The 24,009-nt window shown below is 40.9% G+C and overlaps 1 protein-coding gene across 7 annotated transcripts in view; it reads left to right on the top strand.

Moving 5' to 3' along the window:
* The window catches only part of ZNF536 (zinc finger protein 536), a 344,256-nt gene that overhangs the window by 220,546 nt on the left and 99,701 nt on the right, over positions 1-24,009 (top strand). For 5 of the 7 annotated variants that reach the window (XM_017828818.1, XM_017828817.1, XM_017828822.1 and 2 more), the window contains one exon: positions 5,103-6,683. In XM_017828818.1, coding sequence (XP_017684307.1) covers positions 5,103-6,683 — 1,581 coding nt within the window. Of the gene's footprint in view, positions 1-5,102; positions 6,684-11,068; positions 13,226-24,009 lie in introns of those variants that run through there. The other 2 variants (XM_017828824.1, XM_017828823.1) reach the window with 2 other exon arrangements.

Raw genomic sequence — 24,009 nt, 5'->3', positions numbered from 1 at the left:
CCTCCAAAAAAAACCCCAAAACCAACCAAAAACCAGCATACAGAGATGAAATAGCACATAAACTGGCAGCTCCAGAGCAGCACTTGCAGCTCCATCTATTTGGTATTTTATCATTATTTGGAAGACTATATAAAATCACTGTTGATAAAATTTACCAATGGCACAAAAATGGTAAGATGCTAAAAATCATGGGGAGGCACTGATTAGTCACTTAGTCAAGTGGGCTCTTTTCAACAATATGAATTTTAAATCAGCAAAATGTAAAGGAACAAATACTAGAGGCGGTGATGAACTGGGCTTAGGATTGTGGTAGAGAAGCAACAGAATATGAGCTGTTAGTTGATTGCTATGTCTCTATGGATGTAAACACAGTCTTGGACTGTATATAATTGCTATCAAGTTGAAATTTCATCAAAGCTTTACTGGGTACCCATAATTTAAATGGACAATGAAAAATCGGGAAGGGTGAGAGAAGGTGATGAGAGTAGGTGAAGATGTGACTGGTTTGCTGTCTGCAAGTACCTTCCTTAGGAAATAGATTTTTTAATTTAAAAAAATCAGTTCAATCTAGCAGGGAAAATTGAAGCCATGTTCAGTACTAGAAAGCAGACACTGGACAAATTCAAGCTAGAAATAAGGCACACATTTTGAGCAGTGAAAATACTTAATCAGTCAGACAGTTTTCCTAGGGAAATGTTGGAGTCTTCTTCACTGCTTTTGTTGAAACAGAGTATGTTTAAACTAAAACAAGTAAGTTTTGTTTCACATTGCAGTTATGCACTGATGCCAGAATTATCATATGAGGATCTCTGCCTGTGTTGTAGAGCAGACAAGATGATCATAACTGTTCCTTCCAGCCTTCAAATCTGTAAATCTAGTTATAATGTGGCTGTGGTCTCCTCGCACAGCCCATAGCAGTGAGTTCCCATGACCAGTACAGTCAGCTTGTGTTCTGAGCAGGGCTGGTGATAGCCTGCATAGCTTGTACATCTGTGTTGTTTATACAACCTGCTATACAAATAGACCTGTTTCTACTGGGCAGCATGTCTGTTTCCAGTTATCTACCAAGCTTTTGTGCAGATTTTACAAGCAGCATTGAATTTTTATTGTTTTACTTTATCCTGATATAAAATAGTTCCTCTGAGATGTTTTGTGTCTTGTAAACCAGAGCAGTAGGTAGATCAGAACTGTGATTATGTTGCCCAGATAAGTTGTTCCCTGTAAGATTTTTTCTTTTTTTTTTAACTGTACACAATGGAATATTCTCTCATCCTACTCCATTGTGAAAAGGTTTGCAGGGATACAAACAGGGCCAGAGAATTAGCAAGATCAGGATGGCCATTGCCTTTGTGAACAATGAAAAATGACTCTTGGATATGAAATGCAGAAAATTATTTTGAAAAAGTCATGTTCCCTCACTCCTATATGGTAACATTAATTTATGTGAACTGATATTAAGTGTTAAATAACTCATCCAGACACTGCTCTTGGCAATAATACCAGGGTAGTCATTACATGAGGATGAATTCTCTGAAACCTTTCCTCGAAGTATAAGATACAAACAGGTTGTCTTCTAACAAGAATCATAGCCTACCTCCCTTGTCCCCTGCAGTATTCTTTGGACATATACTATTGCATTTGCTGATAGAGTCCTGAAAATTAGGGGTCCTTTGGGTTTTCCATTGAAACTAGCTTGGTTTGAGGTTAGACTGGGATTTTTCCCATAGCACTTATAATTCTGTTTTGTCATTTGTACAGTGACTTACATAGGGTGTAGCTGGTTACTAATTTGAATGGATGAAATAGCATCTAAATAGCTGCACAATTACTGAATTTAGGAAATACTGACAGACTAAATTAAAAAGATTCAAAGATGATTGACTCCATCCTACCCCCTTCTCCCAATGCCTGTCCTCAAAATAGAAGCAGTTGAGACAGCTTTGAAGTAAACTACCCACTGCTAATATTTGGATCTGGAAGAGAAGAGAGGTTTTGAATAGTTCCCTTTGAACGATGTTATTTGGCCGGTCCTCTGTTGTAAAGGTGGCACAGTGTGTTGCTACATGTTGAGTTCAATTTCAGACCTTCAGCTTTAGATCTCATTTCTAGCCATGCAAGGGGTGAGAGCACCACAGGGGCAGCACACCAAGGCTAGGAGAGATTTGAACGTTTTATCACACTGTCTCACTCAGAGTCTTCTTTCAATCCAATGCTTGTGGCGTTGGTGGCGAGCTGCGTCCAGATCTCTGCTGAAAGGAAGCTCACTCAGTAGAGAGGCCCTTGAGCAGAAAATGGAATGACTTCAAGGCTTAGCAATTCAGAATAAGAGTATGTTGTGCCCAGGGCTTTAGACTGAAGGTACAAAAAGTACAAAAGTACAAAACAGTACTAGTACTTACTCCAGTGAGCAGATATTTTAACTCACTTAAACCCATTTTTACATTTGCTTACTGCTTTGAACAGCTTCTGTATGTTTTTAGCAACATCAGTGCAGTCTATATTGCAAACTTCTCCTCCTCCTTGCAGTAGTTCTCCAGTGGTTGACACAGTGCCTGCAATGCTGGGACACACTTTTAAATGGTGCCACTTGATGTGCAATGCAAACACACACTGAACTGTCATTAGAATAAAAGGAAGTGCTCAATATAATTGTGTTAAAGATTTCCGTAAAAGCATAGGGGATGCTGAGGAAGAGCTTTTCAATTAAGAGGAGTGAAAATTCAAAAGTGAGAATATTTAACCCTATGAAGTCTGTTACTTGTTTTTCACCACTTATTACTTCTTAGGCAACACTTAAAATACTTAAGTTGTGTCACTGGTGACTGCTGACTAACTGGTGGGAGAAATATTGGAATAACTGAAAGTGGCTCAAAAATATTGCAGTATGGAGATGCTGTAAAACCAGCATTAATATTTGTCCATGTTCTGACTGGCAGCACAGCTGTCAGAGTTTGCACACCCCCAAACAAATGCAAACAAATAGACAACCTGTATGTTCTGTTCCCTTGTCCCTGCTCTTAAACACCTGTGATGGGTGTGTGTGCTCAGGTGCCCATTTGAGAGCAGGGAAACCCAGACAGGCATGATCATCTCAGGTTTCTGTTTCTTGCACATCAGTAGGAACTGTTTGCTTTTGCACAACTCCTACTGAAACTCAGCCCCTACTCCTTGTCAGTGGAGCGCCAGAGCTTAAATAGGTGACTGTGAAAGACTCAGAAGTTGCATTGAAATGTTTAAATCTGATTTCTTCTGTTGAGCTGTGTGGACCCAGGCCTAAAGCATGAACCATGCTAATTACTCCCTCTTCCTCTGCTGAGCACCTCTTGTTTGAGGTGTTGCGCTTTTCTCCTCCAAAAAAGTCTATTAATGTGGTTGCTGTAGAGCTCTCATGTCTCACCGTTTAGCTTTAGGATTACATTATGGATTTAGAATTTCCACTGCTTGTAATTTACTTCAGCCCTGTCTGAATTGCAGCACATATCCAGCCCCTGTTCATGGTCAGTAACCCTGCTCAGGCAGTGCTCCATAGGCATTGGAGTGTTCCGGGCTCGCATCTCATTAGTGAATTCCTGCGATCAGTGAGAGGAGCAGCTTCCCAAGTGTTTACCAGCCCTTCAATTGAGCCTGTAGCTTAAATAACAGAAGTTTGAAAGCCTTTCAATTTTGTTTTTAGCAGATTTTGAGGTTATTTGAAAATGGATAACTTTCCAGCTGGTTTGGTGAGCTACATAATATTATACAGCATTTTTACCGTGGAGGAAGTTTTCAAAACAAATATTTCCATTATACCATTTGGAGAGGCTTGCTTTAGTCTTTTGTATCACTTAGGAAGAAAAAAAAGCTACCTAGAGAAAACAGTTTATTCTTCTCGTGGAGCTCCCTCATAGAAACAATTGCCAATATTGACAGCTTGCAGGTCTTTCAGATTCCTGTCCCTTTTAGTGAGGATTTCCATATTTCTTCCTTTAAAAGGAACTCTGCATTGCTAAAAAGTGCTGTGCAAAAATGTAGATGTACCTCTGCTTAGATGTACATTCTTTTTGGATATGTCTTTATGACTATATAGGAATATTTATTACATGTATAAAATCCTCTACCTGTTTTAAAGTATAGGAAGAACAATAAAAGTTTAGTGTAGGCTTCAAATATTTATTTAATTCATGAAAATCATCTTATATGTTTTAAAACTCTATTCAAGCTAAACCTAGAAAATCCCTTATGGTAGGTAAATTACACATTTTACTACTTGAGTACTAGAAATGCCATTAGTACAAAATTAAAGGACTGCAAAACCCAGTAGATAATGCTAATTTCGAATACAGAAACTAAATATATTTTGTACTTTTTATTACTTGATTTCTTTTTTACTGACTACTTTTTATTTTAACTATATGTTCTTACATGCTGCAATCATAATGTAGTGTAATGATATTAATATTTTATAGGATCTGTATTTATAGTCCTTTATTTAGAAACAATGCAGTAGGTCTGCAGATCTTTGAATCCTTCTGGAATGGTGCCCTCCAAATAATGATAAATTACTTGTGCAGTATGCCATTTGCTAATTATATCCATGATTTACTGCAGAGCAAGACTTAAATCATTCATTTCAGTCTTGCGTAACAGTGCCATAAAATTTTTAGGTTTAAAAATGGTTTCCATGTGTATAATTTAAACAAATTTTAGAGCAATTGTATACACAAAATATTGCAACCATCCATTTGTTACATTCTTTGTCTCCCTTTTTTTTAAACTTGTACTTTTAATGATTACTGTGGTTGAAATTGTTATGCTTCATTTTCATAATCATAGCTTTTAATTCTACAACAGTTTTCTACATGTTAGATTAAGAAAAGGATGGCTAATTGTGTGTAGATACCATGTCATTCCTGAATAGCCCCACATTCTGGAAACCCATTTTAGAAATATTCAGTTTATGAATTAGTCTTCGATTAAAGGATTTCTCTTTTAAAAATGAATTATTAGTTCTAAGATCTTCTTGTTTTCAAGCAGTTAATGTTGATTTTTTTCTTTCTTCACTCATTCATAGACCAAAGTTCAGTTAACTCTCTTTATATTTTTCACCTTATCCATACCCATAGGTGAGAAGCCTTACAAGTGTCCCCATTGTGATTATGCTGGTACTCAGTCTGCATCCCTCAAATACCACTTGGAACGACACCATCGGGAGCGACAGAATGGAGCAGGACCACTCTCTGGGCAGAGCGCAGGTCAAGAGCACAAAGATGAGACAACAAGTAAAAGTTCTGTGTTCATTAGGCCAGATATTTTGAGAGGAGCCTTCAAGGGACTTCCTGGTATCGATTTCCGAAGTGGCATGGTCTCGCAGCAGTGGACGTCAGGAATGCTGTCTTCTGGAGATCAGCAAGGCCAAGCAGCTGGCATGTCATCTGAAGTATCTTCAGAAAATATGAAAGGGTCAGACATATCTTCCAAAGGAACACACTTCTCTGAACTTGGCCGTGCTTACCAGAACATGGTTGGGAACGGTGTGAACTTTCAAGGGTCTTTGCAAGCTTTCATGGACAGCTTTGTCCTAAGTTCTTTGAAGAAAGAAAAAGAAATGAAGGATAAAGCTCTCTCAGATCCGCTTTCAGCAAAAGCTCTGGGCTCAGATGGTGGTGAGGAAAAGATAAACAGCAAGTCCTCACAGCGAAAAACAGAAAAGTCCCAATACGAACCTCTGGACTTGTCCGTAAGGCCAGACGCAGCCTCCCTCCCAGGGTCATCTGTCACTGTGCAGGACAATATTGCTTGGCACGGCTGCTTGTTTTGTTCCTTTACAACTTCATCTATGGAACTAATGGCTCTGCACCTCCAGGCCAATCACTTGGGCAAGGCTAAACGTAAAGACAACATCATAGGCAACAACAAAGACCAGTCTAGGGAGACTTCAGCCTCGGTGAATAAAGTGAGCTTGCTCCCCTCTTCTGTGCAGTCCAGCAAGGAGGCAGGAGTTTCAAACATGCTGAGCCAGCTGGACTCAGCTTCTGAGAAAATGACCCAAGGACAAAGTAAAGAGACCCTGGGAGAGCAAAAGAGCACTGCCTGGCCCAGCCACATGGAATCCACTTTTTGTAATTTTACAACAGACTTCTATAAGCAGTTCGGTGTTTATCCTGGTGTTATTGGCACGGGAACACAAAATTCTTGCACCAGTAATGAATCCGAAATCAAAACACAATCTGAAGATGACCCAAATATTCTGCTCTCTGACTCTGTAAATAAAAGTGCTACTGATGACCTTTCTGACATAGCTTCATCTGAGGATATGGAATCTTCCAAGGAAGAAAACATTGAAGATGAGGACATTGACACAGAACCAGATATTATGAATAAGCAGTTGTCTGCCCTAAATAAAGAAAGCAGTGAAGGAGGCGACAATATACAAAGTGGAGTCACCTCACAACCAACACAAGGGCTCGTATCACCACTGCCACAAGCTTCAGAAAAGCAGTGGCACAGTCAGAATCTTCTCTCCTCACATGAAACTGCACAAGGAGTGATGAAACCCGAACAAGTTCAGGGTCCGCAGGTCCTGGAGAAGCAGATGAACATGTTGTCAGTCCTAAGAGCTTACAGCTCTGATGGCTTAGCAGCCTTTAATGGACTTGCAAGTAGCACAGCAACTAGTGGATGTATCAAGAGACCTGACTTGTGTGGTAAGTTTTAGACCTTCTTTTAGACCATTTCAGAAAACACATGTGCAGAATCATGAAGCTGCTCTTTAAATGTACTTAGTCATATTTGTTAGTAATACATTTTTTTAAATGTTAAACCCTGTGGGCCAAATTCTAGTCCTATATGTGGTCTACTCCATTGAAATCAGCAGTGCTGCATGCATACTTATACAGGATTTTAGAAAGAACTTGCTTTTTAAACTAGAGTAGCAGCAATATAGACTATCTGTGCTAGTGGCATCTGAAGGGGATACTTACTGCTTTAGCATACTCAAAGGAGGAAAAAGTTTTAAAAAATTTACATGGTAACTTGCAAACTTTTCAGTATTTTGATATAAGTAAGAACCCAAGAAAAACACTGGATGCTTTGCCAAGCAAACTTTGCTTTCTCTTTTCTTTTTTCCCCCCTTTCTTTCTTTGAATTGGAGTGTGTTCAATTACCTGACATTAATGAAATCAAAGGCCAAGTGCATGGAATGTGTCTACCTGTGTTGAAAAGATTTTTTTTCTTTTCTTTCCCTTCTTTTTTTTTTTTTTTTAATTATAATTTTCTGGTTTTGTTCAATGGCACCCATATAGTTGTTGCCCTTGACCATTTTCACTATTCTAACTAGCAGTTGTGCAAATTGTGATTTACCTAATTAAGAATATGCCTCCAGGTAATTAAAATAACAACAGACCAAACAAACAAACCACCTTTTACCCTTATTAGTCTCTAATTTACAAAACTGCAGTTTTACTTCCACATATCACATACATCATATTTACAAAAATGAAAGTTAAATCTATCTGGAAAAAATCAGAATGAGGATTTTTTTGATTTGTCTCCTATTTTGCCAGCATAGTTCTTGTTTGAAAGAGATTTTAGAGTGTAAATCCTTTGAAAAACAGTATCAGTTTAAAAAGCAGAGTCAGCAAAGGACGCAAAAACTTCAGTAATGCTCGTTTCACTTAACCTTCAAACTAATCAGAAAACTCATTGTCAGAGCTGAACATGCATAATAAAATGTATTCAAGTTAAAAAAAAAGAAAAGAAAATGTTATCAACAGTTTTAAAGGCTAACAAAATGAAGCCCTAAATCTGCAAGCACTTCTGCATAGTTCCCCTGGTTAACTTAAAGTTAGTGGAAGTTTTGTTTCTCTTCATCAGCATAGTGTAGATGCTTAAAGCCATAAGCCCTTCTTCAAGCCCCTCTCTGCTTTTCCAAGTGGTCTGATAAAAAAAGTCTAATTTCAACACATAAAATTTATCTCCCTTGTATCCTTAAAGCATTTTGACTTCACAATTTTGTCATTACTTAAACTGAGCCCAATATCTGCCCAAGTATCTGCATGGCCTTACTTGTAAACTTCTGTGTCTCAGTGCTATAAGAACCAATTTAGGTAGTTGGAAATATTTCCAGATTCTTCAAAATCAGCACTGAAAATTGTTAGTAGATTATTTAATTTGCAGCAGGTAAAATCCTCTCTATTTGTGGAGTACTATCAGTTACCAAAAAGGAAAAAAATACAGCAGAGAAATTAGTCTCTAAACAGATGAGTAAAAAAATTGAAAAACTAAGATTAGTTGCTTTGTATGAAATATCTTTATGCTTTTTCCCAGACATAGGATTTTTAAAACAACAACAGAAAAAGCCCTCTAATATTATTATTGAAATGAGGTCATGTTACTTCCATTAGTTTTTTGTTTCATCTTCCAATCAATTCAACAGACATTTTATGATGGCTTGAGTTTATATGATTTTAAAGACCATATCCCTTTCACAAGCTCTGCCCAGTGATAATGGATTTGACTTGAAGTATGAAGGAAAAAAAGAAACAACAGAAGCTTCTCTGTTCTACTTTTTAAGCCATTTTTTAATCAAAAATGCAGTGTGAGTTCTTCTTTCTCCCCCCTCCAAAAATAGCTTTTTCAAAATTCTTTACTGACATTCTATTGAGTGTTTGCAGGATATAAGTATTAAGGTTGACCACTTAAAAGCATTATTTCATTTTTCTCTATATCTCACAGCAAAAGTGGATGAGTATAAACAAGCCCCATGTCACTAGTTCTTTTTTTGTTTGGTTGGCTTGGACACCACCCACGTGAAAGCAGTGTTTTTGGGGAGTTTTCATTTTCTCAGTGACATTTTATACTGTGAAATCACACTCCATCTGTGCATGTTAGTGCAGGGAATCTCACCTGATGGTTCTGCGCTTGCCGATTAGCGATCAGGAGCACCCTGTTCATTTATTAGCCTGCCTTCCCTTCTGCACGAAGCTCATGACCAAAGTCATGGTCCCTTTGTCCCCTCTACTGCCTGGCAGATCAGAAAACTTGAGACCCACCTCCAGCATCCAATTCCAGGGCATGATTCTTGTGTTCCTTTGTATTGGGGGAGCATTTGCCATTCCTTTTACAGCCAGTGAAGTGCATGTTGTTGACATCTCAAGAGAGAACACTGATACATTTGATAAAAGCCCTTGCACATTCAGACAGTCGGAATACAGAGGAAATAAAATTGAAATAAAATATTTCGGCTTCAGTGAGCTGAGATTGCATCTTTTGACTGGCCACGCTAATTGAGTTAAATTTCTGGCTGCCTAAAAACAAGCTGGGATTTTCAGTGATCCATGTGGATCATTTTTAGATGGCAGATTTTACCTTAAGATAGTGGGTTAGTTTTTAAGTACAAATCTTGGTACAAAAAGGGTTTAATTTCTAGGGGAAATTAACTTACTGTTTCCCACACATAGGGAAGCAGTCCTCAGTTTCCCTACATGTTGAATGAGAGAGATTGATGATGTACACATAATTCATTTATGCTCCTATCACGCTTCAGGCTGTAGGAATGAAAGACACAATTAGGAAGAACCATAATTACTGCATAATAAAGAAATTTTCATGTCAAAATGCTACTGAGAAGAATCACAAATTTTTGTAATATTTGTGAATATTACAAAATAGGAACAGAATAGGAACAAACAGAAAGAAAGAAAAAAAGAGCATTAATGATTCTAGAGTTACTCCTGAACTGTGCTTGGGTTTGGAGTCTCAAGTGACTATACCTAGGAGTTGATCTTTTTAATCTTTGCTACCACACAGTTTCTAAGGAGATGCCGTGCCTTTCCTTGCTGCTTGGCAGCCAGTAGCCCACCGTGGATGGGATATCCAGGTGATGGCTCGGTAGTTGTCTTGAACACCTGTCTACTCTGCTTTCACAGCCCTTGCTGATTTGATAAGTTAAGCTTGGAAGTTCTAGACTTACTTTGTGTTTAAGTTTTGGAAGATCTGTTTTCCTTTCTATTTATGCTCATCTCTTTTTCTGCTTGATTTCCCACATACGTGTAATTGTGTCACAATCATATTCTGCCTTCTCTTCCAAGTCATTAATTAACGTGGTTTTTTTGCACATGACCCTTTATGACAAGACCCTTTCCTTTCTCTCTCCTCCCCTTTAAATTTTTCTGCTTTGTCACAAAGATGGTAAAGTTTCCCTACTTACATTTTCCCCTTGAGAAGTACTCAGGCTTTCCAGGAAGAGCTGGTGGGCTACGGAACTATTGGCCAGAGATAGTCCTGGGCGTTAGCTGGCTGCTTAATGGGTTAGTGCTATTGAACCCACACTTAATGATGTCCAAAAGTATTAGTTCCATGTTGTCTCTGTAAATCTAATTTGCTTCCATTCATGCTTGCTTTCCTCTGCAATTAGTGCTGTTTTCTCCTGCACAGGCTCCACCCCATTATCACTTCTTTCACTGTATGAAAACAGGGCAGGGCCCCTCTGATGCATAGGAGCAGCTTTGGAGTTCTGATCCTGCAAAGGTCTGAGCACTTTCAGTTGCCTTTGCAGCAGAAAGTGTTCGGCATTGCACAGAATTATTAAAATGTTCAGCATTGTAACTTTCTGAAATACCTTCTAAATGTGGAACTGCAGCGCAGACAAGAGGGCTGGGCAAGGGGAAGATCGATTGTGGCAGATTATTACAGCTTTATTGTCACATAATTATAGTGCTCTACCCCAATGTTTAAATAGTGAATTTAGTTGTTGTAAATTGCTTATTGCCACAGGTGTCAAAACCAAAAAGATCATAATGCTAACCCCTTCAGAGCTACCACCAACATGTGAAACACGGGAAAAGATTTTTAATTGTTTGTGGTGGCTTCACTTGAATCCTTATTGCAGCTCTTTTAAATTATAAAATCTGTATTAAGAAGCAAAAGGCCTGATATATTGAAGCTCTAGGACATCTACAAGGCAATGGAAGGTCATTCTGCTGCAGCAAATTGTAGTACTCCTGCCCATTTAAAGTGTGAAATGCATTTAAGTAACTCTTTGTACTGATCTGCAGTTGGAGGAGTAACCAGACTATTCTTTTCCTTCAAGGCAGAATGAAATGATATGGAAGTTTTACAGCAGACTTTTCTTTACCCCATTATCGTGCTTTTGAAGAGGTTTCTTAGTTTCAGTTAGGAGGTCCAAGGCCTGCTTTTAGAGTACGAACTGTTCTGCTGAACCGGAGATCAGCACCTCGGCCCCCGCCCGGGTTTCAGACACACTTCTGGATGCCGCAGTGCCATTTGCATGGCAATATCAAACCAAACTCATATGGCTTACTTCCTTTTTTTAATTAACTGGGAATGCCAGTGATCCAGTGAAGTTTGTGTTGCTGGATAAAAGGGCTGGTCTGTGAATAGCATTGTATTTGCCAAATGGTTCGCTAGTCATTTCAGTACAAACAAATGGATGGTGTCTGTAAGTCTGCAAACACTGTTGACATTTAGCCTTGTTTATGTTACTTTCCTTTTGCTGCATATTTTTGGCTAGAAAAGATACTGTCTGAATCAACATTGACTTCCTAAGCAGAAGCTAAGGGCCCAATCTTGCATCCCTCATTCTCGATGAGTAGGACTACTTACATGACTAAGGATTGCAGAATCAGGTCCTATGTTTATTTGACTTTAAATTTCATTGCTTATATTCATGTAATTTAATTTGATTGTATTTTGTTGTATCAGAAATCAGTCAGGTGATAAGTTTGGTATCACCATTTTGTTTACTGTTGAAAACTTTAAGTTCTTACCGTTTTTCATATTGTGGTGTGACATTCCCATTCCATTTATGTTTCTGGAAATTAACCCCTAAAATATCTGATACAGCTAAGTGCTGAGTACCTTCTATTCCCAGTGAGACTGGAGGCATTCAGTCCCTCCCAGCACCAGATCTGAAAGGGGGATTGTGTTTGCAAAAGGAGGCCTTGGTATGTGCCTTGATTTCAGACATCAGTGGCCAGCCGCACCAAGGCAAATCCCTAGCACAGAAAGGCTTTTCTTTTCTTTGCAGAGACAAAATAATGATGTAAGCTTAGAGCTCTATGATTTTACTCTAAGTTTCATCTCCTAAACAATATATTCTTATTTTTTTTGTCATATCCAGGTCAAATTTAAATTATAATTTAGGATTAGGCCAAGGCATAGAGATGTTTCCAGGTCTTTCCAAAGTGAGACAATGCTCTGGTTTGTGTTTTGGTTCAGGAATATACATTCTTGTGTCTGAGATATAGTATTTCCTTTAACTACTCATAAACATGAGCAATTTAGACATTCTTGTAAGTCAAAACTAAGTGTACGATTAATACCTATTATGAGGCCAATTTTAAACAATTAATTTGACAGCAATTATAATTTTATGTTACAGGCTTTCAGAAATAAATAACCAAATTCATCTTTGTAATCTAAGGAACTTAGGATATCTTTATGCAGAGATGATCTTGTTATGCTCAGTATTGCATATCTGGAATTTCTGAGGTTTGCTCCCACCCATCTAGATACCTGTAGTGCCAGGGATAAATAATTACCTGAGGCTTATTAATTGTTTCAGCAAAGAAAAAAAATATATACCTTAAGTGTAAGCATTAATATATGTATACACAATACATCCACAATATATAACAAACCATCATAATAGTACAAAAATAGAGGTCCTGAATATGTTCTGTTATTTATGTGTTTGGCAAGCTTAGGGAATGGACTTTAGTATGAGTGAAAATTCTCTTAACATTTTTAAGGTTATTTATTGTCATTTCTATTTGAGTTTTTAATGGTCCTGTATTTTGTAATGCTTTAGCAGGAAAAAATACTGTAGTTATCTTTTTTCATATTCTTTAAGCAATATTTCTAGCTTAATATATTGTGCCAGGTTTTCCAATATTAACCAAGAAAGACAGTAAAATTCAATGAACAGCACTCTGACATCCACAATTTAAAACCTGTGATTGAAGTGAAATGTGTAAACTTCTAGTGGGTTATCATGTGCTTTGGAATAGAGTATTGTTGGAAGTAATTAGAAAATATATTAAGGTTTCCTGGTAATGAAGGTATGTAAGTTTTAATAATTGTTGCTTTCTGAATAAGTGTCAAACTATATCTTTAAATGTATATGGAGTTACAAGTTAGGTCACTTCTGAATGGAATGTAAAACAATACTAAAATGCTTCAATAACTTATCTCAGTGTTGCTAATAAAAAAAAGCTGTTAACCATTAGTGCAGTTTTGAGTCATTTTGTTAATTCATTCAAAAAAACTCTCTGAGAAACTGTTGTGCCTTTTTGTAGACCAAAGACCACTCATGCATTCCACAGTTGCTTGATGCTTTGAGAGGCAAACTCTGCAAAGCTTCTTGTTGGCCTTGTAAATGCTATTTATTAAAAATGCCATGTTTTGAGGTGTTAGAATGGTGCCAAGTATTATTAGGCAGGTATATCAGGGGGCATTAGACTTGTTTCCACTGGCAGAGAAAATGTCCTGGGAATGGCGGACCTGCTTCTCCTCTGTCACTATTAAAATCCAACAGCAATTTTTGTGGCTGCCACTGGGTTGAAAATGAGCAATGTGGGTGGATTAAGTGTGTAAGTATTAGTGCCTGGGTGCTTGGCCAGGGTGAGCTAAATACTTGTGTCCAGCCCCTACAGCTGGAAATACAGCCTTAGCCAGCAATGGGGATTCAGCGTCTATCCTAGTGGAGAAATACAAGAGCATACAGCCTGGGAGTGATCTCTCTTGGTTAATCTTGCCCAGCCTTACGTGAAGTCACAGCCCTCGATACTGCAGATAGTCCTGAACTCTCACGGAAAGAACGTGCGATAACCACCCTGGGACTAGGCTCCCTCCTCAGCCCCATGTGCCATTCTCCCGAGGCAAAGCCAGCGTAGGATAACGAGCAACGAGCCGTGCCAGTCCCGGTGCTATCACCCAGGTCTGTGGTAAGTGTTTCCAGGATGGGGCCCATAACAGGTGGCCCATTTTTCGGTGCACCGCCGAGCACACAACGGGAGCCAAAGGAAAACATGACTAGGGCTCCTGGTGTCACATCTTCATTAATGCTGTCAGTTCTGAATAGCATATTGGTACTTTTTATTTATTCCACCAAAACACTATGAGTCAGGACCTGACATTTTAGTGTTCTGTGTCATACTGAGAAAAATCTGTAGTTCAGCAGTAGGACAATTATATTATTTTGGAAGGGCTAGAAATAATACAGCATTTGTGAGACAACTGTAACATTTATCCAGACTCAGTGTGAGATTGTTCTTCCTTTTATTTGGAGAGCACTTCCAAAAAAGTATCAACTAGGAGCAAAAATGAAAAAAAAAAAAAGACAAAAAGTGGCAATTATGAATCCATTTAACCCCCATAGGGTATAATCTCATTTTGTGTAATACCGCTGGCTGTTACATGCCTAAACTTCTATGCAGTGAGCTGTGAATATAGTCCTTATTGTCCTGTGGGCAATATGACTAAGGAAAAAATATCTCCGTAATACAATGGAGCATTTGTCTGAATGGCATAACCTAAGGTCCATAACATCAAATCTAAAGTTGTAATTATACAGCTGCAGTCATACTACTGAAGTGAAGGCTGTGTCAGCACTTGTATTATATAAGAAATCCTGTTTTCAAGGGTTGATGAGTCATATGCAAAAAACATTTATCACTAAACAATTGTTCTGATTGTTCTGAAGAAACATCTAGGTACAGGCCTTTCCCCAGCAGGACGTGGTCATGTCTTCTGCATAAACCATGGCGTACTTTGCTAATGAATGTATCTTTTTTGAGCTAGGAAATTACCTAGAAAGTTTGGGCTTTATGCATTTTTATTATTGTGAAAACATAAACTAGTGGGAAAAAAAATCAGGGTGACCAAGGTCTTCTCTAACAAGGATTGTAACAGGTGTCTTTCTCACAAATTATAAATTTTTTTCCCAGTTTGTCATCCCCAGTGTTGCTTTAAATTCCTTGATCTGAACACTTCCTTGGAAGACCCGCTCACAGTTCTGTCTTTTGAGATGCCTTGAAATCGAGCCTCCCAAGCTCACAGTAATTGTTATTGCCATTTGGAGCAGCCACACATTTGCTGGCAAGGAGCAGACAGAAAAGAGGTTTATTAACAGCAGCACCACAGAGGTGAACTACGAGCACTGTGCATCCCTCCCACGCCAATGTGAAAAGACTGCGCTTAAAACTGAGACCAAATACTGGAAACCACAGCAATTTTCCTACTACATGAAACTTCTAGATAGGTGTGCTGGATGTGAGTGACTTCAGCTAGCAGAGGCCCCTGCCCAGAGCATTGCCATTTACAAACAGGTGTTCTTGAAGCCCCCCCCACGTCAGGCATTTGCACCCAAGCCGCCTCACCCGCCCCATTGTCCGTGGAGAGAGACGCAGGCCCAGCCAGTTTCTTTAAGCCGATCTCCTCTGATCCGGGGCGTCTGTAGCGCAGTTCCCTGCATAGAACAGCCATTGTTCAGCTGCAGAGCAACAGTGGGGTAGAAAATAGCATGCCATGCTGGGGATCAGAGAGGGAATTGTTCCTTAATTATCTCTTACTGAAGGAAAAACCTAAGGCATATCCCGATATGTGCCATGACTCTGGCAGAACAAGAGTTGTTTAAAAAAGATTTGGGGAGGGGTGGGATTCCATTTAGAAGCTGGCAATCCTCACTCCTCCTGCCGGTCTACCTGTGATTCACTCACTGACCGTGGAAAAAAATAAGTTTTCTGCTTTGGATTCTCCATTATGAAATGGAAAATAATAGTACTTATCTCCCTGGTAGGAGTGCTGTGAGGATAAATGAATTAATTAATGTTTGTAAAGCACTTTGAAGATGAAGAACATTATATAAGCCCTCAGTGTACAAATGCTTCCTTCTCTAACTCCAGCAAGCTATAAAAATTTATTGATGAAAATAAACACACATTGCAAATACATGTTGGGTGTGTACATCCCTCCCATGCCCCAGCAGCGTGAGTGAGCCTGAACCCAATATCAAAACCTGTCTTAGCCCCTGTCTCTACCCAAGATTGGTGCTTGGGGCTCTCTGCAGCATCTTTGCCATGCTTTGGCCATAATGTCTTTTCACCAAATCCATGAATGTTTATCTCAGGGCTCTATGGAGCTGGGTTGAGCTGATGGGTGATGGCCATGGTGCAGGTGATGGCTCAGCAATGTGTCTGGTGAGCTGCTCACTCCCCAGCCTACTGCCAGCCTGCAGATCCTCCTGTCCTGTGCCCATGTGAGCAGGTCCTTGGTAAGACTGAGGTCCTGCCACACTCTCTGCCACAGTCTGTCCCTCCTTATCAGGGTCAGTGTGATGCTCAGTGACCAGTCCTCATGGTGCTCAGCACATCCTGGTGTTGCTGCTCACACTCACTGGTCCAGTAGCTGAACTGGTGTTTGTGATTTTTTTTTTGAATGGCGTTGAATTCAGTTCACAACTGAAAGTAAAAATTATTATTGCCTGCTTTTCAATGTTCACATCCTAGATTAGTCCTTGCTGCTCTGAATTATTTATTTTTTTATTCAAGCCAGGAAGTGTGTTTGATCCCAAACAGCTCACATGTATAACAAGGCAAGTTAAGAGGATGAAGGGAAGGAAAACCAACACTTCAGACATACTGAGATGTGACATTTATCAAGAGAGACATACAAGAAAAGGTTTGTGCATTGAGATGAACAGGTTAAAGATGTAATTCAGGATTTTTTGGGGGCTCTCCTCAGTTCTCAGCCACCACATAGATCAGTTTGGGAACCTTAGGAGAAAGGCTGCCTTAGCCCTAATTGTGTTTTGTTTGTTTCCCTCTGCACATCTAACCCTGTATCAGTCGATGTGCTTGGTTTTCTCTGAAATCCTTTCAGATTATCCTGGAAAACCTGTTGATGGTTCAACTGCCAGGAGTGCAGAGGAGTGCAGTGCTCCTGGGGGTGCTGGGGCCCCACCAGCTGTGCCTGGAGAGCCCCCTGCCCTGCTCTCCACTGCTGGCACTGCGGGCTCTGCTCTCCCTGCTGAGAGCCTGAAGAGGGTGGCAGCTTTTGCCCCGCAAAGTCTGCTGCCATGCCATGTTCATCCAGATGCTAAATGCACTGTGACACATCACCAGCACAACCAGACATCCCCAAACTCTGACCAGCACCAACACACACCCAGTGGCGTGGCTGATTTCTCCATCCCCTGGCAGGAGAACCGTTTAATAATGGGAGGGTTCAGGGATTTATTCACTAATCATTGAATAACTGTACATTGGGGTAAAAAAGAAAAAAACAAATCAGAAAAGCTTTCCCAAAGGATAGAGGTGGGAATCCCATTAACATGTTGGCTCCCTCCTTAGTTGCCAAAATGATTGACAGCAGGATAAGGTCAGAAGATGAAAACCAAGCCATGGGGGACAGAGCAGGGAGGGGATGGGGCCAATCAGTTGAATAAAAAACTGAGTGTCAGTGCTGGGGAAGGAGAAAACCGGCACTCCCACTAGAAAAATCCTCACCCTCTGCTCCCCTACTGTTTGTTTGGGGAAAATGCTGCAGCTTAATCAGAATTATTTACAAGATAATGGTCCATTGTTTGTAGTAAGACAGATGCTGTCTGTGGGAATTTGGTGGTTTATTCTCTATGCATTACAGTGCCATTGCTGTGTGCAGATGGGATCACAGTGGTATTGTTGTTATCCACTTTTTGGAAATTTGGAGGATCCTTACTGTGAAAGGAGGGTCCTTAAAGAGAAAAAGAAAGAGTTTTCTCAGGCCCAGAGCTGGGATTTCTCTTAAGGTAGAACTGTGTTCGTACATGTATGGGAGAAGAAAAGGACAAGGTGGAAATGCTTTGCTGGAGACCTGTAGCATGAAGGGTCTCTGGGCTGACTGTACTTGGTGGTGGCAGACATCGTTCAGCAGATGGATGGATGGATCCTGTGTGTCTTTCCAAAGGCGAGGCAGTGCTCCCTCCTTTGCTGGGGTCTGGCAGAGTCACTTCCTTAGCAGGTGGTGTGAGAGGTACACAAACCTATCTGTGTAAGGGTTGGGCTTGCCTGCTCAGTGATCGTCCTCTGGTTGTGTGATTGCAACCAGGATGGTCCCTGCCTTTCTCCCCGTGCTGTAAGCTAAGCACTGAGCACTTTTCTTTCACCAGAAAACTGCATCCTGATGATTTATGGGTGAGGCTGTGGGAAAGGAAAACTAAATTTTCATCGGATTCATACTGGGGAAAAAAAAATATCCCCAAATATACAAAGACAAAAATCTTTATTTAGAAGATCAAATGCAAGATTTTATTTTATTTTTTTTTACATTTTCCAGCAGAAAATCTATTTCCATAAGCATCCCCTTCTGCCCCAATTAGAAAGTTGAGTGTGGAGGCCTAGACCCTGGCCAAGGGGACAGGCCCAAGACATGCAGGTGGGTGACCCTCTGCCATGAGGGAACTGCTGCATATGGAAAGAATAGGGAGCTTAGGGAGGCTGATGGAGATGGCTCTTCCATCAGCATATCTGGGTCTGTCCCAGCAAAGCATGGGGGACAGCAGCACCCACAGCCCTTTCCCATGACCCTGGGATGAGGGATAAGGATCACTCCATGCAAAGCTCTCTCAGGAGCAAATCCTGCCTTGCCTTTGCTACCTGACCCATGGAAGCCGGGGAGATGAGAAGATCCTCCTCGGGATTGGATAATTGGATAATTGGAGCAAGGTGCAGGATGAGGGGGTGGAGGGTGCCTGGGTGGGTGTTGGGTGTATGTGTGTGCACGCACTTCCTCTCTCAAAAATCTGCTTTTAGTGTGCAATAGCTCACATATTACCTCGGCAGAGATCCGTGTGCACCAAAGGCAACCAAGAGACGACAAATCACCAGAAAGGCTCCAGAGGGGATTTTGAGCATCCACGTCTGGTATCCCAAGATCCATTAGCTTTCAGGTAAAACAGAAAACTGACCATCTTTTTTGTATGCAAGTTAATTAAGCTGTGTTTCCATCACTGCAAAATACCTGAGTTTCCCCGGAGAAAGCAGAGGGCCTGGGAGTGGGAAATGAGACAGGGAAGGGCAAAGAATGGCTGATTCACAGGTTTTGGGGTCTCTGCAGATGGAAATGGGATTCCAACATCAGCATGTCCTTCTCTGGACCCTAAAATGTGTGGTGGGAAGTGGCAGCTCCCGAGTTCCCCCCTTCCCTCTGGGCTCAGTATGCTGCCAGGGATGGAGCTGATAGTGTCAGATCACAAGTGGAAACCACTTTGCCCAAGAAGAGGGATCTCCTCTGGCTTTTATGAAACAGTTCCAAGAATAACCTTTGAAGGGTTAGATTGGCACAGGAGATTGCCATTCCCGAGTGATTGCATTTTTCCTAAGTATCTCCAGTGGGATCTGCACAGGGAGCTCTAAGTTTTTTTTTCTCCAAGTCAGCATTTATTTGCAGAATCCTAATTTTGTATTTCCTGACATTTAAACTTTTCAGCCTAATGTTCTAATAAGGATTCTGTCTGTCCATCTAAATAAAGCTTCGTTCTAATGAGGACACCATCCATCTCCCGAGATGGAGCCGTAACGACTTCCAGCCTCAGTATAATTTTAGCCAGGCTCCCTTCCCCACTGTCTTTCCCCACAGATCTTTGTTTGGGGTGAAAATTATCTGTTTGGGGATGAAGATGTGCAGAATTTCATATTGGGTCAAGTGACTGAGTTGTTGTGTGAGCCTCTGCTTTCTCTCTGAAAAGGGGGATTTTGCTCACTCCCCGTTGTATGTTCAGTGCCTGTTATTTGCAATTTTGGTTCGTAAGACTGTGGGTTTTCATGCCAATGATTTTCTGTTTGAGTTGTTGGAGTAGGGAGGGTGTGGGAGCATGCCAGTGTCAAAGGTTGTCACTTGAATGGTAATTAATAACATTATCTGGCTGATTATGTGTTTAGATGTCCAGAATCAGGAGTGAATTGAACTTGTTAAATTTAATTCCTACCTCGGAATGACTGGGATACTGGCGTGCTCACCAGTCTTGCGTTTGCATAAAGGACAAAACTGGGAATTTGAAAGGGCAATGACTAATGAGAATTGCTGAAATTCTGGGCTTCTGGCATTCTCAGGGCTTCTCCTACAGCACCATCGCTCCGTGAGCTCTTGCCAGGCAGAAGAAAGCACAGATCGGGCGCCCAATAATGTTTATAGAGCCCGGTCTCATTGTGTCAGGGGTTGACTGAAACGTGGAGTCATTTGAGATTGGAGATTATGTCTTTTAAGGTCCCGAAGAGCCGTTTCACATGCGACTGATTACCTCTGTCAGAGGCGGGAGAGCCAGGTCCCACCTCGGTGGGTGGGATCTGAACTCATGCTTTCAGAGGTCAATAACAGGGTTTTTAGACCTTTGTGCTTCTCAGTCCCTTATAGCCAGACCTTTTCTGTTAAAACTGTTTAAATTACAAACCAGTAATAAAAGGATCATATGTGTTTCCCACTGAACAGGTTCTTTAAGGCTATTATGATAATTAAAAGCATATGGTGCCTACACAAGTCAGAGGGAAACCACAGATGTACAAATTAGGTATTATATAAGGTTTTTCTTTTTTTTTTTTTCCCTTTTAAAAATGACAAGTCAAAGAAATACAAAGAGATAAAAATGATAATTTTTTTTGGAGATGGTAGGTAGCATTTTGGATTTTTAATCATGAAATATGTAAACCACCTTTCATACATAATCAGAGCAAACTCTGTAAGCAGGAAGAACAAAACACTAAGACTGCAGTATTTATGGAAGGAATAAGGAAACACTTTGTTTCATACAAGTTATTTGAGACCAGGAAACCTTTTGCATTTTTTATGATGTTTCCCTGCACAGACATGGAGGATTATATTTATTAAATATTGAATTATATTGAAATTGGATTGATGCAGCCAAAGGAGGACTTTCTTTGTATTCCATTTTTTTCTCCTTTTAAAAAAGGGAAATGTACTCATATTGATTGCAGTACAAGTAGTCATTTGTTTTAATTTAAAAATATAGGATTGATTTTGAGAAGGTGATAAATACTGCTAATAAAAAAATTCAAAATGGGGATTTATAATGATTCTCTGTTAAGTCAATGGTTTAGAGAGGCTAACTTATAATAAAAGTAGAGACGTGCTGAAATATCCATAGCTAATGGGTTATTTGCCTTTTGCTAGTGCTGCAAACTTTCCTTGGTTTGCTGGATCCCGCTCCAAAAGGCAAAATGTCTGTTATCTAACTCTCCTTGCTCCTTGTTTTGTTTTTCTTGTGCTAAAAGTGGGCAGCTGAGGGTCTGCTAAGGGGCCCCCTCCCTCTACTGACATGTACAGGTATTCCATAGACAGGCTGGATCCAGGTGTGGGGTCTGAGATTGGTACCTGCAATGGGTCTCAGCTTCCCTGGTGGTGCTGTGCAGCTCTGCAGGTTTCCCTCAGCCTCTGCACAGATCCCTCCTTGTGGCACGTGGGGTGGGCAGGTCTCAGCAGCATCCGAAGTGGCCCCAAAGCCTCGCAGCTTTTGCTTTGAGCTCCACAGCTCACGCAGCACCAGCATCTGCCTGGCACCTTGCCCTGCCTCTGGCGACAGCAGACCCTCCTCTTCCCACCTGGGACTGCTCAGGGCTTGATGCCTCCTGTGTCCCTGCAAGGAGCAGGACGGCAGCAAGTCCGCTGTTGTCAGAGGGGTCAAAGAGCATCCCACCAGCACAGGGCACTGCAGTCTCAGAGAGGAAGGACACTCCTTCTCATGGCTCTCATGGCATGGAGAGCACCCTGGCACTGCTCATTCTTGGGCTCTCTCCTACCCTGATTAGAGGGAGTCTGTCGTTGTGTCCCCCTCACCTCCCCAACGCCAGGAACCACCCCTGGCTGTGCCAGCTCGTGCTGCAGTCGGGCTGGTGGGACTCAGCCTGGGGGATGCTGTGTCTCCTGCCCTTGGCAGTGGCACTCTGGGCAGGCAGCCTGCATCTGCAGATCCTGCATCTACAGCCAGGATCTCACCCCAGATGCAGTGAGGCCCTTTGTTCTGCTCACTTATGCTTTGTTCTATCTCCCAGCAAAAAGTAGACAACTTTTTTTTTTCCTTCCAAAGAAACTTTTAGAAGAGCAAAAAAAAGCAAATCTGGGGAAATAAGAACAGGAGAAGCCTGATGCTAACACTTCAGGTTTGCAGGAGTGGTGGCTGAGCAGGCATTTCTGAAGGGAGTCTTTTCTTTTCTTGAGTGAGTGATAGCAAACTCAGTGTTATTTCACATGTAGGTATTACCATTTTAACTTTTACTGAGGTAAAATAACACCTTGTCACTCAGTGCAAATACCAATCACAAAATGAATTAATTGTAATAACTGTTGTCAACAGAACAAAAGACTTGTTGCTTTCCTAAGCAGATTTCAGTGCCACTGATAACTATATACAGAGGTTCCCTTTGGGCTTATTCAGTGTATGCAGTCAGAACATCATTTAATCTGTCTTTCTCTGTACTTTGTTGTAAAAGTCTCAGAAATTGAGTTAAAAACCTGTATTTTTTACATATCATTCAGCATGCACTTTTCTAGTCTATATGATTTTTTTTTCTCACAGAATTCCTAAGCATTTTTACTAGTTAATTAACACATTTTTTGTGGCTAATTTATTAAAGAATTAACAAGTTTATAACAGTCTGCAGAATCTGTTGGTTCCCCGTATGCTGTGATGGACTATTACTTTCAGAGAGGGTATGGGCAGCTGTTTTGCAACACAAAATTCATTTTTGCTAATGGGACTTCTTCAGCCAGTCATCTTTATCCAAAGTGAACACTGCTATCCCAATAGATGGGGAATTTTCCTTTGAAAAAGGGGGAAGAGAGAAAAAATTATCCAAGAAAAGCAAAATTCTTCATACTTGTGCTAACCACAAATTTATTCAAGCGAAGTTTGGGATGGGGGGATACTAATTAACTAATTTCACAAAGGAGCCTCAGTACAGCAGGAATCGGTGCCAATATGCTCTACTCATTTTACATGGCTATTTAGCTTAATAATTAGAAACACTATGGCATGTCCTCTATATTTCATTGCAAATGCTATGTATTTTCTTAAAGAAACATACATTAATATTGCAGCCTGGGCTAGTCAGACATCATTGCCAACAGAATAGACACTCATCAGAAACTGACCCAGAGAGAAATTAAAGATCCATTTTGCATCCTTATTTAACAGAATATGTATTTTAGGTTGGTGCAGCCCCTCTCTTGGCTTTGTAGTGGGTAATGTTAGTGCCATGCAGCCTTGACGCAGGGAATTTCCGTGGTTTCCCCTCCAACCCTCTGCTGTCAATAACATTTGGTCTGTCTTTCTTGTTGGCAACCGCTGTGTCTTCAGCCACCAGTTGGTCAAATGTTCCTGCTTCTGCTGGGGACTTGCTTTTTGTGTGGGCAGTGCAGCTCTGCAGCTGCAGCAGAGCATCTGTCTGTGTCACAGGGGCTCGTGGGGCTGGGGAAGGACCTGCTTGCTCCCTGCTCTGGAGGGGTGACACATGACCCTGTGTGAGCTACAGCTCTCACACGCTTCTCTCCTTGTTATTGTTTAACATAAGCAGTCCTGAATGTGCCACAGTGATTTTTCTCTCATGTACTTCCCATGGCAGATGGGACTGGAATATCTGTGATGATTGTGCTGGAGCTTGAGTGGTTTTGTTTCAGCAGCCTTAGGCCAAGGCTGTGGATGATCTTGTGTGGATGCACAGGGATATAGGAAGGCTCTGCAAGAAACTATCCCTGCAGTTCAGGCATTCATCAGAGAGGAGTGGCTGTGGGAGGGAGCTGCCCTGTGATGCCTGGAGGTGGTGTGGTTGTGGTCCTTGGGCCCCGAGAGTGGCTGGTGTGCTGCAGTGGTTTGTGGCATGCTGGTTTTGTGCTTGGACCAGCTCACACTCAGCACTGCCTGAGTTCTGCTGCGCCTCTGACATTGCTCCTCAGCTTGGGGCTACAGCTTACCTGCAGACATAAAGATTTGGACAGAGGAGGCAGCATGAAAAAGATTGAATG

The sequence above is a fragment of the Lepidothrix coronata genome, unplaced genomic scaffold (genome assembly GCF_001604755.1).
Source record: "Lepidothrix coronata isolate B3197 unplaced genomic scaffold, Lepidothrix_coronata-1.0 Scaffold153, whole genome shotgun sequence".
Lineage (NCBI taxonomy): Eukaryota > Metazoa > Chordata > Aves > Passeriformes > Pipridae > Lepidothrix > Lepidothrix coronata.
This window is presented reverse-complemented; position numbering and strand designations above follow the sequence as displayed.